Here is a 24,931-nt window from a genome sequence, read left to right as displayed (position 1 = left end):
AAGGCCGGGTTTACCACAATGGCTAGGTTTACTTTTGATCTACAATTCAAAAACTCATATTAGAGTTAGTTTACTTCGGGACGTTACAAGCGGTTTCGTTGAATGCCCCATTAAAGGTGAGCCCCACAGAATCTATCGTCTCTTTGCATTGGCAGCCTACGCAATCAATTCCGTCAGACTGGGCTAGTTGCGTTTACAAAGTTGAATGGGTTTATTTTTAATCGTCGCAACAAACCACATGAAAATTCGAGGCATAGTTCTTGGTTAACCCCCACTTTTCCAATTGGTTCGGATTACTATTGGTGGACGAGTTTTTTATGTCGTATGGGTTTACTTTGCTAAAAAGTAGAGGTAAAGATTCACTCATTTTTTTGGGCCTCAACGACACCCGTTGATCCCAACTCCCCCGTGGGAGATAGTGCTGAGGCCGAGCCTCTCCGTGAGGGCAGCGCGGGGTGCAGATATGCTTCAGCATTTCATGAGAGAGAGAGCGAACTTGCGCCGTGGCCCCATGGATATTGTCGCTGATCAGTCCATCCCATCGGATCGGAGCTGCCAAACGTTGCGGCCGCTCCTCCTCCTCGTAATAGACTGCATTATATGCCTGCCACAGCGAAACAGATGAATTTCGTGCGTGCGAAGCAAGTAAATTTAGTAGCAGTAGCAATACCAACACCACCATGATCATGTGGCATCATCAACGATTGAGCCAACTTGCGGCGCTGGTGCTGCTGATGAGTAGTCGCATAGTTGGTATCTCTTCTGGGCGCTTGCCGGGGTACATGCGGGACGAAGCTTTTATTGGTTACTCGGAGGCTTACTTGGATGGTAATTACTGTGATTCTGGATGTTTTAACTAGCTGGTCTGAAATTGAGAAATAGAACCTGAGGGTTTTTCACGTGGTTCATTGCGTCCTCCTCTGATTCGGGAAAAATCTCTCTATGCTTTGAATTGCTTGATACCCCCAATTCGGGTCCTTTTGGAATTTCCAGGTTATTCCGAGTTGTTGGTGTTTTCGACCAGATACGGGGTGTGTACGGACCTTACCTTTTTCAGGGCTCCGCTACTTCAGTAACGGTTTATTTTGCATGGAAACAAAAGTTATTTTCTTTTGCAGGATATCAAGGTCAAATTTTTTGGGCAGGCGTCTCCAAAGACAGTGAGATACCTGAAGGTAGCTATTTTCTCTTTAAATTGACTATCGCATGTTCTTCAAGGATGAGATGGAGTTTTCGCTGTGGTCCTTGATACTTACATTGTTGTAATCTATGGAAAACACAGTCATTAGTGGCAAAAGGCATGTTTGATGGATGTGCGTTCTACCGGGCAGAGGCTCCAGGGGAGACATATGATGAGGGTCATGAAGATCCTAGGAAAGGGTGATGCTAGCATGTCAAGTTTGAACTGTACTGTATTGTGTGTCTTACTTCTGGCTTGATTTAAGCATCATGCACTTGCAGGTATGCCCTCTTGCAAGGTGGGTTATATTCTTGTGGAAAGCAACAAGTGAATCTGCTGCCTGTGGAAACTCTTGTGCCTAATAGAAAAGGCACAATCTCTTTGATCACAGTGAGTTGCCAGCTTATGCCTCATCTAAGGAGTAAAATGAACATAGGAACTGAATCTTGTGCCAAAGTAAGGTCTTGAATTGCTGGTCATTATTATTTCATAGCTTGCATGTAGTTGACTATCATAAAGGCACACTTGCACTTCTTGATACTACTGATTCTGAGAAGTGCTCACTTGCACTTCTTGATACTCCTAATTTTTTTCTTCAAGCAGTTTTCAATAATCTTTGGTTGACCCTGAGTTATGTTAGCATGCATGCCTCGTTGCCCATAATTAAATGGATTGGCATTGCCAAGTTGGCCTTGCATTTGTATCGATTGTCCCATCAGAATGAGTTGCTTTTGCTCATTGTTTACATTGGGCATCATGAGGCAGTTTTGGCCCTTCCTTCAATACATCTTGCCAACCTGAAGCTCTAGAGGATGGCTTCCTCTTCTTGCTTTTGTTGCCCTCCCTTGAAAAACTCAAAAATTGAGTGAACTAAGGATCCTTTGCCAATTGAGCAAATATATTAGCTGCTGTCCTCAAATTGATATTTGAGCTGAACATCATATTCTTCACTTTCTTGCTGGTCATCAGTATCAAGAGGCCTTGAAGGACTCACATTTTGGTCTACACTAACATTTTCAACTTGTTGCCCAGGCTGCATGGTCTTGTCCAAGATTAAACATTGCATTTACCCCTTTATTTTGTGCATTTTCAAAGTGAGAGGCATTATCACTGCTTGATCCTGTCTCATTGTATTAATACATTTTTACTCTAATGCTCAATTGAATATTATCTCAGCACTAAAGCAATGCTTTTGACTTCCAATCATGTGCCATGGATCCACCAAGTCAAGGGAGTTGATGGTATCCTTGCAATGGAACTATGACACCAACCAATCCTTTTGGGAACGGGTGGTAATGACTTGATTCAACACTATTTACAGAAAGCATAATATTTACATAAATTGAAATACAAATGTCACCAATCAATCTTGGACATTGGATACTTGGTGCACAAGCTTTATCTTTGATTGCTCTTTCAGTGATGAAGACAATTATACCTTAGAACTGGTCATGTAAGACCTCAAAGATAGCTTGGGATATCCTTGAGCAGATGTTTGTAGGACGCAATGACACTATAATCTCTTGCTTGAGAAGTGAATTAGCCAATGTACAGATGGATGAGGGTGATGCTATGATAGATCACCTCACTTACATTTAGGATTTGAGAGAGCAGATACTAAATATTGATGAGGTATTGACGGATGATGAGATGATCAACATCACCCTGAACTCTCTTCCAAAGTCTTATCTTGGGTTTTACACTTCGCTAAATTTGTCTTTGAGGGGTATACAACAGCCCCTCACATTTGTAGAGTTGATTGGCCTCCTGTTATAGGAGGAACAGACTCCAAAGAATGTTGCTACACAATGAGGTAACAAAGCTATGCTTTTTAAATACAAAAGTAAAGGCGAAGCAAAATGGCAACTCAAAAATAAGCCAAAGATTGATGTGGGACAGCCATTCAACAAGGCTATCCACAATGCAAATAAAGGAAAAAAGAATGGAAAGTGCTGTGAAGATATGCTAGGGTTTACACTAACGAAACATGGCATGTACGACCACGATTGAAACACAAAGACTCAGATAGTGACAAGTAAAACTCAAACCTTAAATGCAAAACGCAAAATGCAAAACTCAAACGTAGAGACAAACATAGAGAGAAGAAACTCTGAAGTGAATGGATATTGTAAATGAATGTAAGAGTGTACATAATGCCCAAGGGCAGAGCAATGGAGTGTTGGAGAGTGACGTCCACCGGAGATGGATCCTGAGTGTTGTAACCACCAATGGGAGATGAGAGAGTGATGAATAATGAATGGTAGGAGGCTAGTCACCAAAACACAGCAGTTGGAGGTTGAAATTTGGTAAATGGAGTAGTGTACTAGCAGAGAAGGTTGAAAATCGGTCACTCGAGGCAAAGAACTGTTAGGCGACAAGGAGGGGTGTGTGCTAATGTAGATGGTGTGTTGGACAACAAAAACATATGTATTACAACAATCTCTTAGTAGAAGAGATGGCAATGTTGAAGAAGGAAGAGGAGGCTGAGGATGTCGGTCTTTGTGTGGTGTTGAGAACTATGTGGATAAAGATGATGTCACGAGGACGTGAAAATTTGATGCTTTGCTTATGTTTTATTGACATTTGATTAAAGGATTAATCAAATGTGTAATTAAAAGATGCACATGTGTTGCACATGTGAGGTGCAAGCTACTTTTTAACAGTTGAAGGCCGAAGGACCCTGTGAAAAAGATGGGTGTCAAAGGCAAAAGTTGTAACAAGTTACACTTGTTAGATTCTAGGTGAATTTTGGTGTTAGTTTGCCCCTAGGACCATTAATTGGCCATTAAGTGTCAGTGGTGATACTAGGGACTAGGCATTAATTAATGGATTAATGCTTGTCCAAGGGTTAATTAATACATGGGACCACTTTGGGTTGCAAATGGCCTAGCCAATTAATTTTTGGATGGGCAAGGTTAATTTTCTGGGCATGGATTAAGAGTTGAATTAATTTTCAAAATTAATTAATTTTGAAAATTAATTAAATGGCTGAAAATTATTGAAAATGGATTAAGAAAGCTGCCACTGGCAAAACTTTCCCATGCAAGTGGGGGAAAGGCTAAATAGGGCTGAACAGAGAGGGAAATCTTGTTTTTTCATTTTGGACATGGGGAAGAAGGAAATGCAATGCCTGATCTTGGACAAGGTACGAATCATGGACAACATGCTGAAAATGTGGCTGAAGGCCAAGATGTTGGACCCTCAATGCAGAAAGAGGATGATGATCAACAAGGGGAAATGGAATTCGATGATGCATTCAAGATTCGAATGAGGGCAGCAGCCAATATCTTTGCTGAATTGGCAAAAGATCCTTAGTTTACTCGGTTTTTGAACACTACTACGAAGGACAACAAGGGCAAGAAGAGAAAATCCTCTTCTAAAACTTCAGGACAGCAAGATGCACCGAAGAACAAGCCAAAGGCTTCTCAAGATGCTCCTAAAGATGCTCGTGGTGAAAAGCAGTTGGTGCCAGTTGGGCAAGAAATGCAAATGCAAGTTCATGATGTAAATGCTAATCGTATGGTTTTTGGGACAGCCGGGAATGCATGCTATGATGGTGCAGCCAGGATACTTTGGTGGTAGCACGATTTTTCATGCAATGGTTGGCCAAGGGCCGCATACAGGAATGCATGGCACAAATCCCTATGGTATGCAGCAGCCGATGCATGGTGTGCAAGGCCCATTGTATTCGGGTATGGCTGAAAATGTACAAAACCCTATGTATGGTAGCATTGGCTTGATGCCTGGGGCACAAAGTGGAATGTTTGGCAATGCATCTGCACCCCCGAATGCTTATGGGGCTCAAGGAATGACTACTGGTCATCCAAATGCTTCATTTGGGCTTGGTCATGATGTAATATAGCAAATGCACCCTTTTTGCAGCAGCCAGTGTATGACAACTTGACTCCCAAAGGGGAAGCAAAAGACTATGATGAGGGTGGAAAAGCAGTGAAATTTGAACCGTTCAGGGGTGCACAAGATAGGCTGAAAGCTTTGACTTTCATTCAATAGTTTGATGCAGCCTATTCGGGGGGAAACTTTACCGAATCCTCTAAGATTCGCAAGACAACCACTTTCTTGAGGGAAATGCATTGCAATGGTGGTCCACGCTCTTGATGCAAGGTAGAGCACCATCAATATGGGTACAATTCAAGCAAATGTTTGCATCGAATTGGTTGACTAGTATCTTTGAGGTGGACATCATGACAGCTTGGAACAAGCTTGATGCAAAGGAATGCAAGAATTTAGAGCAATACAATAAGAAGTTTTGGGATGCATTGCTGCCCGTCACTTCTTATCGGTCAGTTTCCCTTCATGAGCGGGTGGAGAAGTATGTATGTGGTTTGCCTAAAGGAACCAGGGATTTTTGCATTAAATCCTTTGTTTCAAGCATGTCTCAGCTTATAGAAACTGCTACTTGATTGCTGTGTGGAAAAGATGCCGGCTTTTAAGACCATGATGAGTCAAATGTCAAGGAAATGAAGGCTGAGAAAAATGGCAGATCTGAAAATCAGGCTGAAAAGAGGCAAAAACAGCAGCAAAGACCTCCGAAAAGTGTGGCAGAGCATAGAGAATTGAGGGCTGCTAATAAATGTTACACATGTGAATAGGAGGGACACATCGCTAGGAACTGTCCTATCAACAAGCTGATAACGATGATAGTACATGAGAGAATCAGTGATGTATGGAATATCACACTGGGTTGCATGTGATGAAAGATCGGACATGCATTGTATGTTAGCAAGTGAAGCATGGTAGGCAAAAGATGCCATAGTTTATTACAGCTATGCGTTTCAGAGAACTTAAGGAACGTAAAAGGGAGTAGCTGATCACCATGGATGTGTATTGTATTTCTTAAAGGGTGATTATGTATTGCTGCATTTTGAAAAGTCAAGGCTGAAAAAGATGAAAGGGCAAATGAGAATGTATCTACAGTTCAGAATGAGGAACTATGGACCTTTCCAAGTGTTAGAGAGGATCAGCGATGCGGTATATCGGCTGAAATTGCCTCTACACTAGCGGATACACTATGCCTTTCATGTGAGCTTGTTGAGACCTTTTTATGGTGATGTGCCTAAGGATGTATCTGCTAAAATTCAGTCCAATGAAGAGGAGCTGAATAAGATGTTGGTATCTGAGCAGATTTTGGCACATAAAGAGGAAATGTCAAAGTTAAAGCTTCCATAAGCCATTGGGTAAAGTTTCACAACTGTTCACCAATATAGATTATTGGTTGATCTAAAGATCTCATTGGAGGGTCCTACACTCATTTTTCTGACAGTCAAAGTGCTATGATAGTAGCACAAAATCTCGTGTTTCATGCTCATAGGAAACACATTGAGGTTTGCTATGCAAGGGGGTGTTAGAATTTGCTAATTCTAGGCAATGCCCAATGTAATTTGTGTGGTGTGGACACTTATTAAAGTGTCAATGTAGGGTGTGTACACCTAGTGTCTTAGGGTATCAAAGTAGTAACACTCTGCTTTGGAGTAAATAAACCTAACTCTAGTTAGTCGTTGGAAGTGTGGCTAGGTCAACCTTAGACCTGAACCTTAGTTGTACTTTCATCTATCTTTTTAGATTAGGAAGCAAGTACTTTATACCCTCATTCAGCTCACACATTGCCACTGTCTACTCTCTTGTTTCTCTCTCCTTCCATAGTTGGCTGTTGTTTCTTATATGTGGCACATTGCAGGGAAGGTCCCACTCTTGAGAAGCTTTTGCAGAATTCTAGTGGCCACATATGAAACAAGAAGTTCACCAATACATGAGGGATGCCTTCCATGCAAGTCCTCAAAATTAGACAACTGAAAAGTGGCGGGAAAGCTACAACTATTACCAATACGAGATTTTCCTTGAAGGAGATTTTGATGGATTTTGTTACCAGCCTTGCAAAGAGCAAGTAGATTTAGAATGATGCCATCTTAAAAGTGGTGGATAGTTTTATGTCCTTGGACATTTGGATGGGCACTAGTAGCACTCTGGGCCATGACCACATCCAAAGGATTGGCGTCCCATATCACCAACCCACACCATCGTAGTCTATGGATGCGTTGGCCAATGGGCCATGAGGCCAAGAGTGGTGATCACACAATGAATGTGCACAATATGCCTCGATGCCTATAAATAGGACTCAGCTGTCCTAATCCTGAAGTGTCCTTAGTGCATTTGCACTAGGTTACAAAGGGGCATAAAAGACAGGTTCAGCAAGCAATTGAGGTTGATTTCATGTGAAGCCCAGATGGATGTAGCAGAACTTGCACAACTCTATATCAAAGGGATTCTTTGTGAGCATGGCTTGCCAGAGAGGATCGTATTGATTGTGATTCTAACTTCACTAGTGCATTTTGGAAGGCTTTGTTTGGCCTTCAACCCACAAGCTTATGGATAGATGTAGATTTCTGATCATACCATGATTACCTTACTTATTTGCTACTGTCAAGATCATTAGGTTTCATGGGAGGAGTATCTAGCATTGGTCGAGCATGTGGTCAATGATACAATTGATGCCTCTACCAAAAAACAGCTACTATTTTAGTATATAGACAACTGTTTAGCAATACCTTCAATTGTTTTTGGAGAACTCTGCTAAGAACTATGTGGCTGATCAGCTGATTGTAGACATAGATTAGTTGAAGTAGGCTCAGGGGAATATCGTGGTGGTGTAACAACAAGGCAAGGTGGTTGACAAACATTGGTGCAAGTTGATCTTTTGGGAAGGTAATGGTATTATCTCAAGATCCAGAAGTAGTGTTCAGAGAAGTTTAGCGAGTGTTCACATATGCTAGCACCTTGGAAGAAGGGGCATGTTTACTTTATTAAGAAGCTAAGTGATATGACTTATCAATTACAGCTACCTTCTAATTGAGGAACTTCTAATTGAAGATGCATTGCTGTTTCATGTGAATAATCTTGCTGGGTATCATGGACCTACTCCTGCAACCACCTTAGATTAGGAGCAGCTGGAGTTGGTGGATGTTGACAGACTTTAGGATTTGTTGATGCCAAAACCAGTGTTGCTTCACGAGTACATAAAGGGTATGCAGTGGGAGGAGTTTCAATATTTGGTTAGCCCATGCATGAGCTAGTGTGGTTTGATGAGTCTCGGTTTGGCAACAGCTCCTTATCCTTTGCTTTTGATGGATGAGGAGGCTATGCTATTGAGGACAGCCGCAATTGTACTGGGGAAGAATAGACAGTGCCCTTGATCTTGAGCAGGGCAGGATGATGTGGTGGGACAGCCACGTGGCTAGTGATGCTAGGGCAAGCAGCAGGGTTGCTTCTGCAGCCAGTAGAACATGATGTTGCAAGCATGGGGATGGCAGCCATTCGCCTCAAACCAATGGCTAGTGATGCCAGGGCAAGCAGCAGGTCACTTGTGCAGCTAGCAGAACATGGTGACACAGGTCATGGCAATGGCAGCAGTTTGCCTAAAGATCGTGTGCAGGGCAGTCCTGGCAGCAGTTCATGAAGGATGTCAGCAGCTGTTTGATGCTTCTCTTCAGTCCGGTTTGTTTGCCGCTTTTTCATAGTCTGGATTTTAATGCTAATAACATGGGAAAATTTCAAAAGAGGGTTGGTAGTTTTTATTTTATTAAAAACAAGATGCTTTTATTGATGAAGGGTTGGGCTGCATGTTGGAAAAGGCAGCATAACAGTGGCCTGTGATGGCTGCAAAAAGCCATCAAGGTCAAAGGGAGAATCATAGATGATCATGGTATCTAAATGTTGATGATCAGCATTGCATCATCTTCTTTGATAACGGCTCAGTGGAGTGTTTGTGGCTTGGTTGGTGAGGATTATTTGAGGCAGATCAAGATGAAATTGTCCATCCCAGACTAGCTTAACTTACACTCTGGTCCATGTAAAATTTTCTGTAAATAAAATTGGAGATCTTTCCATGTTTGGATGCTCTCATCTTCTGTAGAGCTATGCAAATAACCCAGTTTCTTACCAAAAATGATCCTCTAATCATGTAGTACAACTGTAGTACAGATGTGTGCAAGGCATAGCCCACCAACAGCTTATGCATGTTGTGCTCCAATCCCATGTGCTATCCTTAGCAAACTCCCGCATTGTCACTGTAGAGCATGTCATTGCCCCCAATCCAGGACAGCTCCTCTAGCCTTTGCTCCATGTGCTCGCACTCACACCATCCAGCACTCACAGTTGTTAGTTATTATTCATCCCTATGGCATTGCCCCTGATCCAGGACAGCTCCTCTAGCCTTTGCTCCATGTGCTCTCACACAGATCGTCCAGTACTCACAGTTAGTTATTATTCATGCATTGACAGTCTGTCACCTGTCTATCATCTCACATCTATGTCACTCAACTGACGCCTATAGCTCCCATGCATTGCCTGATGCTGGCAAATCCCATGGATCATCATCCACGTGCTGCCTGTCTTCTTGCCATGCCGACCTACTGTGACCCAGCTCCATGTCATCCCCCTCTTGATTTTTATCCTGTTAGAGATAAGGTTTCAAGAAAACCTTAGTTAATTAGGTTAAATGTTCTTTTGAAGATGTTGGGATGAGTGCACAATGAAGTGCGAGACAAAAATGGAGCAGGAGCAGTGTTGAGAGTGAGAGTGAGAGAATCCCAAGATGAGTGTACCGGTTTAGTGACGGTACACAAATAATAAAATGTATTTATATGTTAGGGTACAAATAAGGGTGTGTTCACACCTGTAACTTTATATACATAGAGATTAAGGGACTTTACACCCAAAGGGACTTTACACTCAACAACCTCCCACTTAAAGGCCTGAAGTGGTACCTTTAAGCTAGCGAACTTCCACTAATCGGATGCAATGCTCATGTTGAACCTTTGCATGACTCTTAGTGAGAACATTTGCAGGGTTATCTTGGGTTTTGACCTTAGTCAGTGTGACAAGTCCATCATCCAAGACTTGTCGAATAAAGTGGTACCAAACATCTATGTGTTTGGTACATGTATGAAACATGGCATTCTTAGCCAAACATACAACACTCTGGCTCTCACAACCAAGCACTAGAGTATGTGAAGAAAGACCAAAATCCTTGACCAAATGACCAAGCTAAATAGCTTCCTTAGAAGCTTTTGTGGCTGAAATATATTTAGTCTCTGTAGTACTTAGTGCTACAATTTTCTGCAACCTTGAACACCAAGAAATAGCCCTACCGGCCAAAGTAAAGACATACCCACTCGTAGATTTTCTAGTGTCAAGATCTCTTGCCATGTCTAAATCATAGAATCCCTGCAACTCTAGTGTATCCTTTCCATAGCATATACACTTTTCTTGTGTGCCTTTTAAGTATCTAAAGATACATTTCACTGCTTCCCAGTGTGGCTTGCAAGGGTTAGATATGAATTTACTAACAACTCCCATAGTACGAGCAATGTTAGGGCGAGTTGCAACCATGGCATACATCAAAGAATCACAAGCTGATGCATAAGGTATGCCCTTCACTGCAGTAGCAACTGTATCATCTTTTGGGCAATCAGCTTTGCTAAGCTTTGTATGCGATGGTGAAGGCGCACCAAGAGGCTTAGCATCGACCATATTAAATCTATCAAGTACTTTGTTGATATACTTGTTCTATGAGAGAAACAACAAGTGCTGCCCTCTATCTCTTTTAATATGCATGCCTAAAATGTGTTTAGCTGCCCCCAAAACTTTCATTGAGAAGGCTGAACTCAGCTGCCTTTTAAGAGCATTTAAAGTACTCTTATGCTTTCCTACAATTAGCATGTTATCCACATATAAGACAAGCACAGTAAGCCTTCCATCATCAGTCTTTTTTGTGTCTAAGCAATGATTTGCATGACTGTATTTAAATCCATGGCTGAGCATAAAAGTATCAAACTTTTTATACCACCTATCTAGGGGCTTGTTTCAGCCCATATAAGCTGTGTTTCAGCTTACAAACTAAATGCTCTTTCCTTGGAATAGCAAAACCTTTGGGCTATTTCATGTACAACTCTTCATCGAGGTCACCCTAAAGAAAAACAGTCTTTACATCCATTTGATCCAACTCTAAATCCAACAATGTTGTGAGAACAAACAAGACACGGAGTGTAGTAATTTTCACCACTGGTGAAAAAACCTCTTGGAAGTGTAGGCCTTTCTTCTGTGTATAACCCTTAGCAACCAAATGTGCCTTGTACTTGGGCTTCCTATCAATACATGTCACCTTGTAAACCCATTTGTTAGGGATAACTTTCCTATCCTTGGGCAAAGGTACAAGTTGTTATGAGGACATGTATTTTTGAAACCTCACTTAACATGTGGATTAATTTTTAATCACATGATTAAGTAAATGTTGCACATGTGAGGTGTAACTGGAGTTACAGTAAATTTATGAGCTTGAGACCCAAGGAAATCACGGGATGTCAAAGGCAAAAGTTGCTATAAGTTATGTTGCACAGGTACTTGGTGGTATCTAGTGTCAATTGTTGGCCTAGGTCATTCATTTGGCCATAAGTGTCAGTTGGTGATACTAGAGATGTGGCGTTTAATGGTACCTAACGCCGATCTATTGGTCAAAGATGGCACAGAGAGACTTGGGAATGGAAGATGCCTAGCCAGTTTAATTATTGGCCAGTCAGATTATTTTTCTAGACATTGAAATAATTATTAGATTAATTTTCAGTAATTAAAGGCTGAAAATTGGTATTTAATGATGGATAATGTTGGAAAAACCATTTGGAAAGATTGCCACTTGGCAAACTTGCCCATATAGGTTGGTAAATTGTTGAAGAAGAGAAAAAACGAGATCATTTTGGCTGTAGTAAATGTGGGAGAGCTGTGACCAGCCATGGCCAGCCTATTTTCAGCCACTGCAGCCAGCCATGAGTGAGTTTTGAGGAGGCGATTGAAGATTCGGACCCTCCACAGCTGGATGATGGCATCTAGGTACAAGGTGACAGCTGATTTGGATATCTTAGCTATAGGCGACAGTATTAAATGCTATTGTGGCAAGGCAACAACTGCATTTGACTGATTTTCAGTCATTCTTCGTGACAAAACTTTGAATTTCCTCTCTCTATAGCTTTCTCTCTCATCTCCCAGCCATTTCACAGTCTTGCTTTGAAAATCTTAGCATGGAGGTTGAGAAATTGCAAATTTCTCTGTTGTGAATCCTAATTTATAGCAGAAATTAGGGTTTACCAGTAGCCTCAGAAAATGTGCCAAAAACTGGAAGCTCCAAGACTTGGATTTTTCAAGGTTGAAGGTGAATTTCAGCTAAATTCAGGTGGAGGACTAGCTAGCCATTGAATTTGGGGCATTTCCATCGTCTATGAAGTGGGTGAAGGCCAATTAAGTGCCCGAATCAAGGGGCAAATCAGATTCAAGACTTGCTGGCCACTTTGGACAGCAAGGGGAGTTTGGATTGCGGAGGGGATTGGGAGAATCCCATTGTAAATCAACTTCTTCTTCAATAAAGCTAAAGAAATACCGAAAGGGGCGTCAATTTTGGGGCCAGTCGTGTGCGCATTGTTAAGATCAGTAGGTAAATTTGTGTTTTCAGATTTGCATTTATTGTTTGCTGCTGTAATTAAGTTGTAATCAAGGATTTACCACCTATCCATGGAAGGAAGGCTGTTTCACAAGCTCCCATGTGTTATTTGCATATAGAGACTTCATCTCTTCCTGTATAACAAGCTCCCACTTTCTCTTGTTTTCACATGACTGTGCCTCTCTAAATGTCAGAGGCTCACCTTCATCAGTCAATAAAATGCAATCCAAAGATGGCTGAAACCTCTGTGGCTGCCTTCTGATACGCGTAGAACTTCCTACCAAATGATCTGTATTGTTAGGCAATGGGCCTACATCCTCAAGTATGTGCACATCATCACCTAGTGGTTGATTTTCAGCAGTTTCTTGCTTAAACCTTTGTGTTGCCTTTTGATACGTGTAGAGTCTAGACCTTTTTATCCAATGATCTATATTGTTAGGCAATGGGCCTATATCCTTAGGTATGTGCACACCATCACCTGGTGGTTGATTTTCAGCATTTTCTTGCTGCTATAACCTGTTTTCGGCATGTTCCTCTCGCTGTCCTATTCCATCCTGTGCATCTATTTGCTGTCCATTATCTTCTGGCTGTAGCACAATAGGTCGTTGCTCATTTTCAGCATCAAAAGGAATAGAATCTTCTACTAATGGTTGTTGAATGGCTGGCTGTTCATACTGAAATTTAGCCTTTTTGTCAAGGTCACCATGTGTAGCATTTTTTAGCAACTTTGCCTCATTAAATACTACGTCTCGGTTGCGTACTATCTTTTTGTCCTGAGGAAGCCAAACTCTATAACCGCTCTCTCCCTCATCTCCATATCCCATGAAGATGCCCTTGATGGATTTTATGTCTAGTTTAGTCCTCTAATTCACAGGAACATGCACTAAAGGCATCACAACCAAAGACACGCAAATGGTTATATGAAGCAGGTTTGCCAGACCAAACCTCTTCAGGAATGCTATTTTTCAATGCATGATTGGGAGACCGTTTGCATACATGAACTGTAATTTTAAGAGCCTCTCCCCAGAATCGCTTTGGGAGATTAGCTATGGACAGCATGTGTCTGACTCTCTCACAAAATATGCGATTATATCTTTTAGCCACGCCATTTGATACAGGGTTGTAAGGGACTATCAACTCCCTCTTGATGCCATGCATCTCTCAAAACTTTTTAAACTCATTAGGAATATACTCACTTCCATTATCCGTTCTTATAGCTTTTAACTTAAGCCCTTTCTCTGTGGTAACAAAGATTGAACCTTTTAAAAGCATCTGATACTTCCTTTTTGCTATGACTTTCTACTAAAATCATCAATAAAAGTGACACGGTATCAATCACCTCCTTTTTGGTGATGTGCATATCACGTGTTGTTGGCATAACATCCACATCATTACATGAGGCTGCAACAAGTATTTTTCCAGTGTCAGAGAGCTCTTCAATGACCACACTAGATGCAATATTTGCCTTTGCAATTTCTTTTGAGGGAGCACTATCATCTTTCTTTTTCTTTCCTTGCTGTTTCTTTCTTTCCTGCTCTTTCTTGTAGTATCGACAATTGGGCTTTTTACAGCCTTTATACCCACATTGATAGCAAGTAACATCCTACTGTTTGCCCTTGCTTTTACTCCTACTTTTCCCTTTATTCTTGCATTACCCCTCTTTTCTGACCTGCCTCTAAGATGATAGGCTGAACCATTGCTTTCTCCATTGGACTTTCTTTTGATCTCCTCATTGAGAATAGAAACCCTAACACCATCAAAGGTTAAAGCATGGTTGTTGCTTAGTGAAACAACCAAAGACTCCCAACTATTAGGCAAAGTCATCAATAAGAAAATAGCCTTTAATTTATCATTGGAGGGCTACAATCGAGAGTCTTGCAATTGACTCAAAATCCTTACGAAAGCACTCAAATGCTCCAATGCTGGCTTAGACTCATCCAACTCCATGTTCACAAGCTTGCGCATGAGATGTGCTTGATTTACTAGAGTTGTATTCTTATAAGTGTCCATCAACTTTTTCCATATGGCATAAGCTGTATCAAGACGCTTAATGTTTGTAAGTACATCATTAGATACAACTATTTTAATATATGCAATGGCCTTCTTGTTGAGTCTAGCCCAATCCTCATCTGTTATAGCTGCAGGCTTGATTTCCAAGAGAGCATCATCATAGTCCTTAAGAAACAAAATGCCTTGCATCCTGTCCTTCCACAAGTCAAAGCTAGTGCCATCAAACCTCTTGATTTCAAGAAGAGATTTAGTGTCACTGTTGCTAGAAGCATTAGTGGCCATTGTTCAGCAAAGTGCCAAGTACCGATGCTATATTTTATGACAGTAAATATTAGGCTGAATATTCTGGTAATTTCAGCAGAAATTTCAAGAGATAAGAGCAAGATTTGATCCAAGTACATATACAACAATAGAAGGAATGACTTTCAACAATATAATTGAGAGTTCAGCATATAATCCATGCATATACCATTGCAAGGTGACTCCCACTTCAGCAATATCACCAAAAATATATTTGCAACAATCCTAAATCTGCAAGTGATCACTAAGATTGTTGCACCGTGAATATTCAGCAGTATATGAACTCAATGGGAGCTGCCAAACATGTGTACTTCATACATATGTGTCCAAAAGCACTTTTGATACATAGAAACACTAGAATTCTTTGCAATTTCTTCAAAAACCTCAAAAGTGGGAGATAATAGGCTCGAATTTCATTGCTTATAGCACCAAGATTGCTTCAACAATGTTTCCAATGTACATTTCACACATCAATTTTGCCAAAATTCACAAATTTTAGCAAAAGCCCCAAAATTTTCATTGGTTAATCTGTCCCAATTGCAGTAATATGTGTTCTCGAGAGCATAGAATAGGCACATTTAGCAAAATTTTGCAGAAGCCCCAAATTTTTGGGGTCCAAATGTGCATCAATGTTAGTAAATTTGGCTCAGCTAAGCAAAATTTCACTGATACATGAAAAACCCCAAAACTTTCAAGACCAATGTGCACAATTTCTGCAATTTCTGGGTCCAATGCGACTATTATGCATGACCAGCATCAAATCTAGAAAACCCCCCAAATTTTCGGGCATAAAAATGCACTAATCAGGGAGTTATGCTTATGCATGTGAACGCTTGTCAATAAGAAGGGGAATAGATTGCAAGAATTAATTAAAAAAAAGGGACGAAAAAAGAGCTGTTGAAGTGGCACTTGTTGACTTGCCGACCTGCCTATTGAGTCATGTCGTCGCTGGTCTGTTGCGTGTGATCTGTCCTATCGCGTGCCATTGCAGGTGCCCAAACTTTCGCTTGCCATTGTAGTTGCCCGACTTGTCACTTGCTGTCGCAGCAGCCCGGCTTGTCACTTGCCGTCATAACTGGTCTCTGTGCTTGTTGAGTCACCACAGTAACCGATGGGCTGTCACCTCATGCCAGGTCATGTTGTCTGCGTGCACCTGATCAGTTTGGTTGAAACGATAGTTGGCATGTTACCCATGCAATTGACGAAACTGACTAGTCGACTGGTCAAAATAAACGCTTGCTGCCCATTGACTGGTTGAAAGGTGAACAGCCTAACTCCTTTGCATGCGTAGAATTGACTCGCACTATCTTCGAGAAGCCCACACACTCTTTCCGCAACTTTGATACCAGTTTGTTGGGATGATTATGCAATGAAGTGCGAGATAGAAATGGAGCAGGAGTAGTGCTGAGAGTGAGAGTGAGAGAATCCCAAGATGAATGTACCGGTTTAGTGATGGTACACAAAGAATAAAATGTATTTATATGTTAGGGTACAAATAGGGTGTGTTCACACTCGTAAGTTTATACACATGGAGATTAAGGGACTTTCCATCCAATAGAAGAGAGGTGTTTTACATGTAATTCAGGGCAAAATGATCTCTATCACATTGGTTTCAAAATTTCACATGAATTTGAAGCTTTTCGACTTTCTTCACTAAAATTTGGGGATTTTCATGTTGGCACCTATCTCCATCAAATCAAAGTCTTCGACAACACATTCAAGACTGCCCAGGTGCTTGCCTTGACATTGGGCAAAAAATGTGTAGGGTGTGAGAGGAAGAACTCAGGTAGTGTGTACGTCAATCAAGGTGTATTCAGCAGTGTAGTGCACAGAGAGAGTGGACAGTCAAGAGATGGGTGTGTATGAGTGTGATATACACAAAGAATAAAGGAATGCATTTTTACTTAGGGTACGGTACACTTACACCTGCAAGGGTGTGTTCACATGTGTAAATAAATATACACACATGAGTAGTGTAAGGGCCTTTACACCCAACAACCTCCCACTTAAAGGTCCTAATCGAACCTTTAACCAACTCCGACTAGCTGAATGCATTGCTCATGTTGAGCCTTTGCAAGACTTTTAGTGAGAACATCTACAAGGTTATCTTGTGTTTTGATCTTAGTTACCATCATTGAGAACCCGTTTGATGAAGTGATACCGCACATCAATATGTTTGATATGTGCATGAAACATGGCATTCTTAGCCAGTCACACAACACTTTGGCTATCACATCGAAGTACAAGTGTTTTGGTGGATAACCCAAAATGCTTGACCAAATGACTAAGCTAAACTTCTTCTTTCGAAGCTTGAGTGGCTGGAGTGTATTCAGCCTCAATGGTAGAAAGTGCTACTATCCTTTGTAGTCTAGAGCACCAAGAAATTGCCGCACTAGTCAAGATAAATATATACGCGCTAGTAGACTTGCGAGTATCCAAGTCACTTGCCATGTCTACACCGTAATATCCGTGCAAATCTAGCGTGTCCTTTCCAGAGCAAGTACATTTTCTTTGTGTGCCCTTAAGGTACCGGAAGATGCATTTCACTGCCTCCCAATGTGCTTTGCTAGGATTTGACATAAACCTACTCACAACTCCCATTGCATGAGCAATGAAAAGTCTAGTGGCAACCATAGCGTACATGAGTGACCCACAAGCTGAAGCATAATGAACACCCTTCATAGAGTTGGTTGCCTTATCATCTTTTGGGCAATTTGCTTTGCTAAGCTTAAGGTATGGTGGTAAAGGAATACCAAGTGGCTTAGCATCTGCCTTAGAAAAACGATCACGTACTTTGCCGATGTACTTTTCTTGTGAGAGAAATAAGAGCTAGTGCTCTCTCTCTCTTCTCACACGCATTCAGTTGTACCCAAGTCTGTGGAAAAGGCTGAATTCAGCTATCTTTTTAATGCATTAACTTAGCTTTTATGCTTACCAGCATTAAGCATATCATCCACATAAAGCACAAATATTATAAGGCTTCCATAATTAGCCTTCTTTATATATAAGCAATGATCTGCATTGTTTCTTTTAAACCCATGTGATAGCATGAAGGCATCAAACTTTTTATACCATTGTCTAGGAGCCTCTTTCAAACCATACAAGCTTCTGTTAAGCCTACATACCAAGTGCTCCTTTCTTGGCATAACAAAGCCTTTTGGTGGTTTCATGTACAACTCTTCTTCTAAATCACCATGCAAGAATGCAGTATTAACATCCATTTGATTAAGTTCAAGATCCATAGATGCTATGATAGCAAACAATACCCGAAGAGTGGTCATTTTGACAACAACAAAAAAGACTTCCTGAAAGTCAATCCCCTCTTTTTGTGTATAGCCCTTAGCCACAAGCTTGGCTTTGTATTTGGGTTTACCATCCACACCATTGATTTTATAGACCCACATGTTAGGAATAGCTTTTCTATATTTGGGTAATGGAACCAAATCTCAAGTATCATTTTGATACAATGACTTCATTTCTTCTTGCATAGCTAGCTCCCACTTTTTCTTTAATTCACACGATAATGTCTATTTATATGTGAGAGGCTCATCCTCATTTGTGAGTAAAATGCAGTCCAAAGAGGGATCAAACCTCTGTATAGGTCTCCTGACAGGTGTAGACCTTCTCACCCAATGATCTGTGTTATTAGGTACTGGATCCACATCCAAAGGAATGTCAATGACCTCATTATTTGGTTGCTGAACTACATTTTCAGGTTGCTGTAATACATTTTCAGGTGGTTATAATTCATTTTCGGCATGTTGATTTTGTTGCCAAAGCTGATTTTCAGCATCCCTTTGCTACCCATTGTCATCTGGCTTAATGATGATACACTGATTATCATAACTAGCATCCAATGGAGTTGAATTTTCAGTGATGGCTGTTCAAGTGGCTGATCATGCCGAAATTTCACTTTCTTTTTGTCCAAGTTACTAGATATGGCATTTTTCAGCAACTTTGACTCATTAAATACCACATCTCAGCTGCATAGCACCTTTTTCATGTTTGGAATGCAAACTCTATAGTCCATGTCACCTTCATCTCCATAACCCATGAAGATGCCTTTGTGGAATCCCATGTCAAGTTTGGTTCTGCTATCAACAGGTACATGTACATAACATTCGTAGTCGAAGACCCTTAAGTGGTTATATGAAGCAAGTTTGCTAGACCAAACCTCTTTAGGGATGTCTCTTTCAAGTGTACGATGTGGAGATCGATTGCAAATATGTACCATGCTTTTAAGTGCCTCTCCCCAAAATGATTGTGGGAGATTAGTTATGGACAGTATGCACCGAATCTTCTCACAGAAAGAGCAATTTATTCGCTTAGCCACACCATTAGATGACGGATTATAAGGAGATGTAAGCTCCTGTTAATCCTATTGACAATACAAAACTTATTGAATTCTTTAGATACACTATCGTTCCCATTGTCTATTCTTATGCATTTTAATTTTAAACCCTTTTGAGACTAACAAATGCATAAAACTTTTTAATGGCGTCTAAGGCCTCGCTTTTTTACTTAAGCAAGTAAACCCATAGCTTTTTATAATGGTCATCAATAAAAGACACAAAATAATGGAAACCAATATGAGTTTTTATTGGTATGGTACATACATCAAAATGGACTAAATCCAAGATACATGCATTCCTAGAGGTTCCATGAGAATATGAACTCGTTACATGTTTTCCCAAAACACAGTCATCATAAAAATCAAGCTTTGAGTTTTTCACATCAACTCTTCCAAGTAAAGAAAGTACATGTAAATCCTTTTGGATCATGTGTCCAAGACACTTGTGCCATAACTCCATGTGTGATTGCACTTTTACAATTGCAATAAACTTTCCAGGAAGTGCCTTGCAGTGAAGATAATATAGAGTTCCCTTTCTACTACCTTTAGTGACTAGTATAGATTCTTTTTGTATCTATCACATTCCACCACCAAAGATAGTAAAGTAACCCCTGTTGTCTAGCTACCCAATAGAAAGCAAGCTTTTCTTAATGCTAGGTACATATCTAACATCATAAAGAATCAGTTCTTGACCATTTTCAACAGCGAGGTGTATGGTGGCCATTCCTTCAATTTCACATGCATGGTTCTTCCCTAGGTAAACTTTTCTAAGGTTACCTTGTGCATAAGAAGAAAAACACTCCAAAGATGGAGTTACATGAAATGAAGCACCACTGTCAATAATCCATGATTGTGACAAACCATCATGAGTAGACAACAAGGCATCTATCATATCCCTTTTAGTGATATACATGTCTTTCACTGTCATAGTATGTGGATATGAAGATGCAACCAGCAAATTAGCATCTTTATCTTCTTCTATCTCGTCAATAACAACATTAAAGACCACATTTGCCTTTTATGTTTCTTTAGGGGTGGAGCTGTCATCCTTCTCATTCTTTTTGCCTTTTGCATTAGCTTGCTTTTTGCATTCTTGCTCCCTTTTAAAGTACTTGCAATTGGGCTTTTTATGCCCTTTGTGTCCACACTGATAGCAAGTGACATCTTGCTGTTTTTCCTTGCTTTTGCTGCAATTTTTGTTCTTATTTGTAGCATTTGACCTCTTTTCAGTTCATTCTCTTACATTGTAGGCTGATTCACTGTTTTTCCCACTTGCTTTGTGTCTAATCTCCTCATTGAGAATAGAACCACGCACACCATCAAATGTCAAGTTGGGGTTGTTGCTCAATGACACAACAATGCTTTCCATGAATTTGGCAAAGTCATGAGCAAGAAAATAGCCCTCAGCTTAGGATCAAAAGCCGGCAAGCCTACTTCTTGCAACTGACTCAAAATACCAGTGAAAGTATCTAAATGCTCTGAGGCTTGCTTAGACTCATCAAGCTTCAAGTTGACTAACTTTCATATGAGATGGACTTGATTGATAGGAGTTGTATTCTCATATGTAGCCTTGAGTTTCTCCCAAACTGCGTAAGCAGTGGTAAGTCCCTTGATATCAACCAAGATATCATTTGTGACGGCCATTTTAATGTAAGTAATGGCTTTCTTATTCATTTTAGCCCAATCCACATCTGGCAAAGCAATAGGTTTATGTTCTACCAAAGCATCATCGCAATTCTTCAGAAAAAGTATACCTTGCATATGATCTTTCTAAAGATCAAAGCCATTGCCATCAAATTTATAAATTTCAAAAAGATCCTGTGTCAGATGGAGATGCACTGCCAACCATCTTCAGCAATGAAAGATTGCAATAAAATGCTGAATACTTTCAGCCAATGGCAAGGTTGCTGAATATAACAGCAAGCACACACTTGTACTTCCAAAAGTGTCCAAGGTGCAGATATTTTGCTGCAGTTTCAGCCCCAAGAGCTGATTACAGCATGTACATGAACCAAATTTGATACATATGCATAAATGATAGCTCCCACTTCAATAATACATCATTGTAATGCCCAATTGATATAACAAAAGTGCTGTATGTACCACTATTTCACTGCATAATGAGCATTTAGCAATACATGTACCAAGAGAAGTTGCCCTTTTACAACATTTGATACATCCCAAGTCCAAATTTCTCCCATTCAACAGTGAATCTGCTGTAATTTCACTGTCATAGCACAAATCGTCTCAAAATGCATCACTACTGCGATTTTTTTCTTTTTGGCAATAAATCTACATCAATTGCATTGATTCATCATCTCGAGTGTCAAATATGGGCAAATGTTGCAGAAATTTCACAAATTTTGTAAACCCCCCAAATTTCGGGTGCCATAAGTGCACAAATCACAATCAAATTGGCTTAGTTGAGCAAAATTGCACTTGTATAAGAAAAGCCCCAAATTTTTGAAGCAAATGCACACAATGTCTGCAATTTTTGGGTTAGATGTCATTGTTCTGCATGCGCAGCATCAAACCAGGGAAAAGCCCCAAATTTTTAGGTGTAAATTTGCACAAATCTTAGCCCTATGCTTGTGTCCATGAACCTCCACCAATGAGCAGAGGGAAGACTGCAGATAATAACAATAAAATAGAAAAAAATGACGAATAAAAACATTGAATGTGCCGTTGACTTGCGGACATCGCCTGGTCATCGCTTGCTCTCGCATGTCCATTTGACATGCCGGCCATTGCTGTTTGTTCTTGTGCGTGATGTTCCTGCCATCAACTGCCCATGATAGCCTGTTGCTTGCCATGTGCTTGTGGCTTGTGGCCCTGTTCGTCACCTAGTGCCGACAACCTGTAAAACATTGTCGTCTGGTCAGAAATTGACCTCCGACTGGTCACACTTGGCATAGACTAGTCAGATTGACCACCGATTGAGCTCGACTGCTTGTCGGCTCACACTCACATGTAGAGACCGACCCGTCTAATCCTCCGGAAGCGTGCACTCTCTTGCCAATGCTCTGATATCAGTTTGACGGGCGCAAGAGGAAGAACTTAGGTAGTGTGCGCGTCAATTGAGGTGTATTCAGCAGTGCAGTGCAAAGAGAGAGTGGAGATTGGAGAGATGGGTGTGTACCAGTGTGGTATACACAAAGAAGGGGGGTTGGAGAGATGGGTTTGTAACCACCTTTCCATTTTCAAGTGTTTGGGCTCTGATAATGTGTATTGTGCCTTTTAAGCCATACTGGCTTTTGATTAGCCTCTGAGCCATGTGCATATACCTCTAGATCATGCCCTTGGACATGTGCACAATGCCTCTGAAACCATGCTGGCCTTTGGTCAACAACCTTTGAGCCATGCACATGCACCTCTGAACCATGTTTTGCTTTGGCTCCCTAAGCTTATTGGTAGACCATGCTGTGTTCCAGTTAAAAGTATCTCTCTTCTCTATATAATCTCCTATTAGAATTTGTTGTATGAGATTAGACACTACCTCTATTGAGGTAAGACCTTCCCATGATCCTTTTTCTTTTGCCATGGGTGCAGCCACCCATGATCTAAAGGGGGTTTTGTTAGTTAGTATCCATCCCTTTGTATGAACATGCATTAGTGTGTATAAAAGCATGTCTAGGTGTGAACACCGTTTACACCACTTATCATTAAATAAAGGTCAAAGGTTTGGGTAGATACTTTGGCCTATATAGTCAGGCCCTATTAGTTGCACTTTCATTAATCATCTCACTTATCAATCAATCCATCTATTCAGTTTGTGTACTTTTAAAAGTTCTCTCCGTTTTCTGGCAACTATTCTAAAGAGAAGCAATCATTGTACTTAGTTTGATCATCCATTTAGAGCACCCTGCCACAAGATGCATGTTCATAACAACTCATAGAAGGTGCATGCTTATAACAACTCATAGAACTGAGGTTGTTTCTTGGTCATCTTCTTTTGTGACTGGTAGAAGACTTCTAGGGAAGGGTGGAGCATCAAGAACCGGATGTGCAATGTATCTTGGGCTATCAGAACCAAACCTTTGATGCTTTCAGGCTTACAAAAGTCCAGTGATCTCTTTAATCAGCAGCAAGGATATCTAAAGACCTTTGGGGAAAAGTAGAGCATCAAGAACAGGATGTGCAACGTATCTTGGGCTGTCAGAACCAAACCTAGGATGCTTTCAAGCTTATGAAAGTCCAGTGATCTCTTTAACAACAAGAATAGGATGTGCAATGTATCTTGGACTGTTAGAACCACACCTTTGATACTTTCCGGCGTACAAAAGTCCAGTGATCTCTTTAATCAGCAGCAAGGATATCTAAAGACCCTTAGGGAAGAGTAGAGCATCGAGAACAGGATGTGCAGCAATGTAATGTATATTGGGTTGTCAGAACCAAACCTTCAATGCTTTCAGGCTTATGAAAGTCCAGTGATCTTTTTAATCAGCAGCAAGGATATCTAAATTTCAATACTGAAAATATTAGAAATACTAAATCAAAGGAATTAATAGAAGAGGCGAAAAGGGACCAAGGAGAAGATGGGCCTCCCTACTGCACAAAGAAACATATTGCAATTGGTCACCAAAATAAAGAGCTGTTGAAAAATCGACCCTTCATCACTGAACTATATAAGACGGGCCAATTTTAAGCATGGGTGCTGGTTTAGTGGTGATTGGGCTGGAAGTATTACTGTAGAACAAATAGTTGGTGAAGACAATGGAGAAGTTTTCGAGTAGTTACCTAGCCAATAGAGGTTGTAGGTGTCTGTGGTTGATAAGAATTTAATAACTGCAACAGGGAACTAGCGAGTTTTTCTTCAATTTAGAAGATCATTTGGAGTGGAATGGGAGCTTCACTGCTTGGGGCGAGGTATTTTTAATCAGTCAGGGTTCATCATTTGCTAGTAGATTGATAATGTGTGTGCATGAGTAATTTGATCTAGAAGATGTGGTCTGCAGGTTGTTGATGAGATGAGTTGGCAAGTTTTGCAAGCGATTGTGGCTCTTCCAACACATCAGGAACTTCATCCAAGTGGCACAGTTTTGCGGATTCTTAATCAAGCTGTAAATTTTTCTGTATCCTTAAAACTGGGTTACCATGGTCAAAATTAGCAGAGTTTGCTGCTATGGGAAGCTTGAACTTCTCCGTGGTGTTTGTGTTCAAAGATCACCACTAAATTATCATAAAGGTCCTGTTTTGAGAAGGGATTATCAGGCTGAACTGGAAAGTTGGAGGGATTGATATACTCAGCATTGCAGTTTCATTAGGTCTTCTGCTGGTGAGTGCTCATGATTCCTTATTACTTAAAGGAGCCTGCATTCTTTTCCTTTAAGTGCAGAAAAGAGAGAACTGGACGTGCATGCAAGCACAGCTCTCCCACCCACACCCACACCCGCACACACACCAGGTGCGTGCGCCCGTGTGTAAAATCAGCACTCCATTTTTATATCTACAAAGAAAAGAATCCCTCAATTTCACAAAGAGACTTTTCATATGTTTGGCCTATGGCAAAGAAAGTGGGATCAGTGCAATTGTTGAGACTTGGAAATTCTCAACCAACCACAAGTCCACAATATCTCGAAAATTTTCA

At 40.7% G+C, this 24,931-nt stretch overlaps 1 protein-coding gene across 4 annotated transcripts; it reads left to right on the top strand.

Annotated features, from left to right (window-relative positions):
- The first annotated feature begins 368 nt into the window (after window positions 1-368).
- LOC148015872 (peptidyl-prolyl cis-trans isomerase-like 3) lies at window positions 369-24,578 on the top strand. Of its 4 annotated transcripts, none has more exons than XR_015688057.1 (7): window positions 369-828; window positions 994-1,031; window positions 1,119-1,175; window positions 1,283-1,380; window positions 1,462-1,570; window positions 23,313-24,210; window positions 24,300-24,376. XR_015688057.1 is itself a non-coding variant. In XM_087664012.1 (7 exons), exons 1-7 carry the CDS (start codon window positions 681-683, stop codon window positions 24,450-24,452), a joined length of 675 nt encoding a protein of 224 aa, XP_087520138.1. In that variant the 5' UTR covers window positions 375-680; the 3' UTR covers window positions 24,453-24,578. The 4 variants fall into 4 exon arrangements, 2 of the variants coding, with proteins under 2 accessions (XP_087520139.1, XP_087520138.1); XR_015688056.1 differs by having other exon boundaries at window positions 23,310-24,210; XM_087664012.1 differs by having other exon boundaries at window positions 375-828; window positions 24,139-24,210; window positions 24,300-24,578.
- The last annotated feature ends 353 nt before the right edge of the window (window positions 24,579-24,931 follow it).

Source organism: Lygodium microphyllum, chromosome 23, assembly GCF_053477565.2.
Source record: "Lygodium microphyllum isolate KBCC chromosome 23, Lygodium_microphyllum_v1.1.10, whole genome shotgun sequence".
In the NCBI taxonomy this organism is placed as follows: domain Eukaryota; kingdom Viridiplantae; phylum Streptophyta; class Polypodiopsida; order Schizaeales; family Lygodiaceae; genus Lygodium; species Lygodium microphyllum.
This window is presented reverse-complemented; position numbering and strand designations above follow the sequence as displayed.